General features: G+C 27.8%; 1 protein-coding gene across 1 annotated transcript; it reads left to right on the top strand.

Annotated features, from left to right (window-relative positions):
* The first annotated feature begins 263 nt into the window (after nt 1-263).
* LOC100573553 lies at nt 264-1654 on the top strand. The gene is made up of 5 exons (XM_003248457.4): nt 264-469; nt 556-700; nt 793-906; nt 1013-1108; nt 1197-1654. Exons 2-5 carry the CDS (start codon nt 602-604, stop codon nt 1329-1331), a joined length of 444 nt encoding a protein of 147 aa, XP_003248505.2. The 5' UTR covers nt 264-469; nt 556-601; the 3' UTR covers nt 1332-1654.
* Nucleotides 1655-3860: the final 2206 nt, after the last annotated feature.

Here is a 3860-nt window from a genome sequence, read left to right as displayed (position 1 = left end):
AAATTATAGAAAAATAAGTTTATTTGGCTTTACCAAATTATATATCATTTTATTCTATTAGTTCAGATTATTATCAAAGTGGTGAGCTCAAGATTTATAGAGACTTATACTAAATAGATAAATGAAAATTCAATTTTTGGCGAGTTACATGCCAAATTAAAACGTGACACTTGGAAGAAAATATATACCTAATGACATTGTACATATTTACACTATATGCTACGACGTTAAATCATTACTATTTATAAAATTGAATCTGGATTTTTTATAAATTTTATGCAGGAAATTTAGTTGGGAGTAAATCATCAAATACCGGACAATTAGAACGGGAATTGGACAGGGTTCGCAGTTACCGAGACACGTTAGTTAGTGGTGAATTGTCGTGGAAAGACGCCACGTTATTTGCCCAAGACTCGGCGGATTATAGTCGTACGGCATATAAAAGTTGGCATTCACTGCGGACCGAAGAGTAAGTACTTTTCATTAATTCGTTAATTTTTAATTTTTTGATATATCACTGTTCGTTTTAATGGAATTTGCATAATTATACTACAGGGACGAATCTATAAGATTTCGTCAAGCATTGAAAACTAGGGACTCGATGCACCAAGCCGCTCTATGCGTTCGGATGGCACAGACCATGTTGCCCGGTGTTCAATTTCCGTATTGTACTTCAAGAGAAGTATTTGCTATTCTACAAGTAACTATACCTAAATAGTTTAAATACGAATACGTCTAAACGTCTAATAATATTCCAGATACTGATTCTGTTTTAACTACTTTAATATTCAGGTGATCGAATACTTGTTCACTGATTTGCAAGTTTCCGAAAGGTTTGGTCATGCTCTTGAAGTGTATAGAAGCTTCAACAAAAGAGCGACGGCATTGACTCAGTGGCTAAAACAGGTAAGGGCATTTTAAATCTAAAATATTTTTCTCTGGTTCCATCAAGTTTAAATTGTGTCCAAAATATAACCGATACTCTCTGATTGTTTTTAAATGATACGAGTAGACTACAGATGAAACTATACATAAAGATGTAGAAGAAGTGGACGAACGTATCAATGATTTGGCAAGCATACTGAGTCAAGAAAGAACAATGAACAGGGTGAGATAAGAATTTTCGTATACATTTAGTTTACACATTATTATTAGGACCGTGTAATTTTTCTTTTTTCATTAATTATTTTTGTTAGACAGAGTTTCGGGAGACCAATTCAGAACGGTACAACATACTAGGATCTCATCAACGCATTGTTACCAAATGGCTGGGCGATACCATAGGACCTAAAAAAGAATATATTGAGCTGCATTCAAGATTTCGTTTATAACTTATTATATATATATATATATATAGTCTAAAACGTTTCAAAATTATAAATACTATTTTTTTCCTTGTATTTTTGTGTTATTTAAGCGAAATTCACCCTGATCCTGTGTATTTTAAAATTAGTTTAAACTTATAAAAAACAAACATTAAAATGTATAATTGTGATTATATAGGTACCATTATAGTGATTAAAATTAACATGCTCGCCTGCCAAACCTGGAAGCTCAGTGGTAGTTACCATAGAAACCGAATAATATTTTAAACAATACATAGTAAGTATCTACTGTAAAAATGAAAAATTAATGTGTTTAAATAAAGTAAATAGAAACATTTTCTGGTTTATTTTTATTATCTGTCCATAATAACTAGCAAATAGTAATATTATGTATAATACTGTATAAGGATAAACTAGAATAACTATTAATTAACGAAAGTACTTAGTTATTATTTTAAAAAACACATAATATTGTTTTAATATCAATTATTTATTTCCTATTAAAAATAAAAAGTAGAAATTTCAAATATGAGATGAACCATTTACCTATCATTAAATTAAAACAAGTATATACTACCCCGATTGAGATATTTTATGTTATAACTTATATTATACAGCGTCTTATTCCATGCATATCATAATCGTCTTAACACTCTTAAAATATATAAGATAGAAACGTATTAAAGATTCAAGATATTAAGACTTCATAGAAATTAGGAATAGGTGAATACGCGAACATCAGGGGAAGAGGCTTACCTATATAATGTCCAATTATAATACTTTTTTCTGTACACTGCACATGTTATGCAGCCATGCTGCAGGTTGTTTTTTTGAGCACGCCCAATTGAACTCTCTGCAAAGCTTGCATGGCTGCTTGTGTGATTCTATTTTGTGCAATATGCTAATCCATTTTACTCCGACTATTTTACCAAGGTTGAAATTGGATCTTACAATTAATACATCTACATATATGTTTGAATAACTATCACTATGTCCATCCCCACAATATGCACCTATGAATTACAGCAGTAATTTACAGTCAAATCCTAGGTTTCATCGGTATTTGTACTTTTACCTAAGTCGGACCATTATTGTACCTATAATACACCTACAGTGTAGGCCCCGAACTAACATGTTCAGTGGGACCCATTATTCAGTTGAAATAAATAAAAATAAACCTACGCTTTCTTAATAGTTATTACGAAAAAAAAGAAACACTATTTTCCTTATGAGAACAACAGAATTTTGGATTTTAAGCGGAGCTATGATAATTATCAATTATTGTAACCAAAAAATCTAAAAAATATATAAACACTCGGTTATTTTTTACAGACATTTTAAATTCAAATTTGGCCGAAATAGGTAGGTATTAAAACCAAGAATAACGATTTTAGTTATTTTGTTGTAAATAACGTACCTAATATATTTGTAAGTTACATACATGTTAATTAAGAGAAGGGGTGATGACGAAGTCCCTCAAAGTTAAAAAGTTGTAATTCCACCTTATAAAAGTTTATTTTTACTTTTTAAATACATTTAAAGATAGTTACTAGGTTTTTTTGTACCCGAAAAATTATTGAGATATTGGACATACGAAACTATGTTGACATTTAACATATTATTACGACAAAATTATAAATATATAATAGGCATTTCCTATACAAATTCTTAGTAAACATTTGGTAACTAAGATTACATATTTTGGCCTCGATGTAACATTTATTTTTCCTTACTTTAAAATAAATACATTATTCAATACTTGACATAAATATAATTAAAATAAATAACAAAGATTTGTGACTTAGATAATATTATTATTTATCAATCATAATTTAAACTTTAAAATGCTAAATGATAAGAAAAATTGTATTTTTGAAACAATTTTAAATTAAGATAGGTACATACATAACGAATTATCTAATGACTAATATAGAGGGCAAAAGTGTTAATTTTTACCTGTTGTAAGGACACCAGAATGCTTCATTCAAAATTTGAATCAAATATGAGACAATCCCATAAAATACTGTACAAATAAGTAACTAATTCATTTGACCACCTTTTTTAAATTAAAAAATTCCGAAATTAATTTTTATTTATTATTATTTGGTAGTTGGTACTATTTATAGGTTAATGTTATAAAAATAATATACTTTTTCCTATTATATAAAGATTAAGTAAATAGTAAAGATAAAAGCTTTAACTCATAAAATAAAAAATAACATAGTTTTATTAACAAGGCAAATCTACTTTTATTACAATTTTTAATAAACACTCCATAACAGTTTTAATAAATAAATAAATAAATAAATAATAAAGAGCCTAAATGACTTAACTTTTACGTCTTAAAAAAAAAAAAATACTAATATTAATACATATAAGGTTTACTCTTTTATTTGTTCATTCAAGTGAAATGCTGATTTTTATATAATTTAAAATTACACGAGTGTTGACATGTTGCCATTAATTTATTGAAATAATTTTCTAAACTTGTTACAATATTCAAGAATGACTAAACATATTATTCTAATATAGAAA

This window comes from Acyrthosiphon pisum, unplaced genomic scaffold (assembly GCF_005508785.2).
Source record: "Acyrthosiphon pisum isolate AL4f unplaced genomic scaffold, pea_aphid_22Mar2018_4r6ur Scaffold_1566;HRSCAF=2057, whole genome shotgun sequence".
Classification (NCBI taxonomy): Eukaryota; Metazoa; Arthropoda; class Insecta; order Hemiptera; family Aphididae; genus Acyrthosiphon; species Acyrthosiphon pisum.
This window is presented reverse-complemented; position numbering and strand designations above follow the sequence as displayed.

Excerpts from the sequence above, each read along its gene's own strand:
- LOC100573553 (XM_003248457.4), top strand. The coding sequence starts at position 602 with ATGCACCAAGCCGCTCTATGCGTTCGGATGGCACAGACCATGTTGCCC. Across the intron at positions 907-1,012 it reads TGACTCAGTGGCTAAAACAG|ACTACAGATGAAACTATACA; the intron begins GTAAGGGCATTT and ends TGATACGAGTAG. Across the intron at positions 1,109-1,196 it reads AAGAAAGAACAATGAACAGG|ACAGAGTTTCGGGAGACCAA; the intron begins GTGAGATAAGAA and ends TATTTTTGTTAG.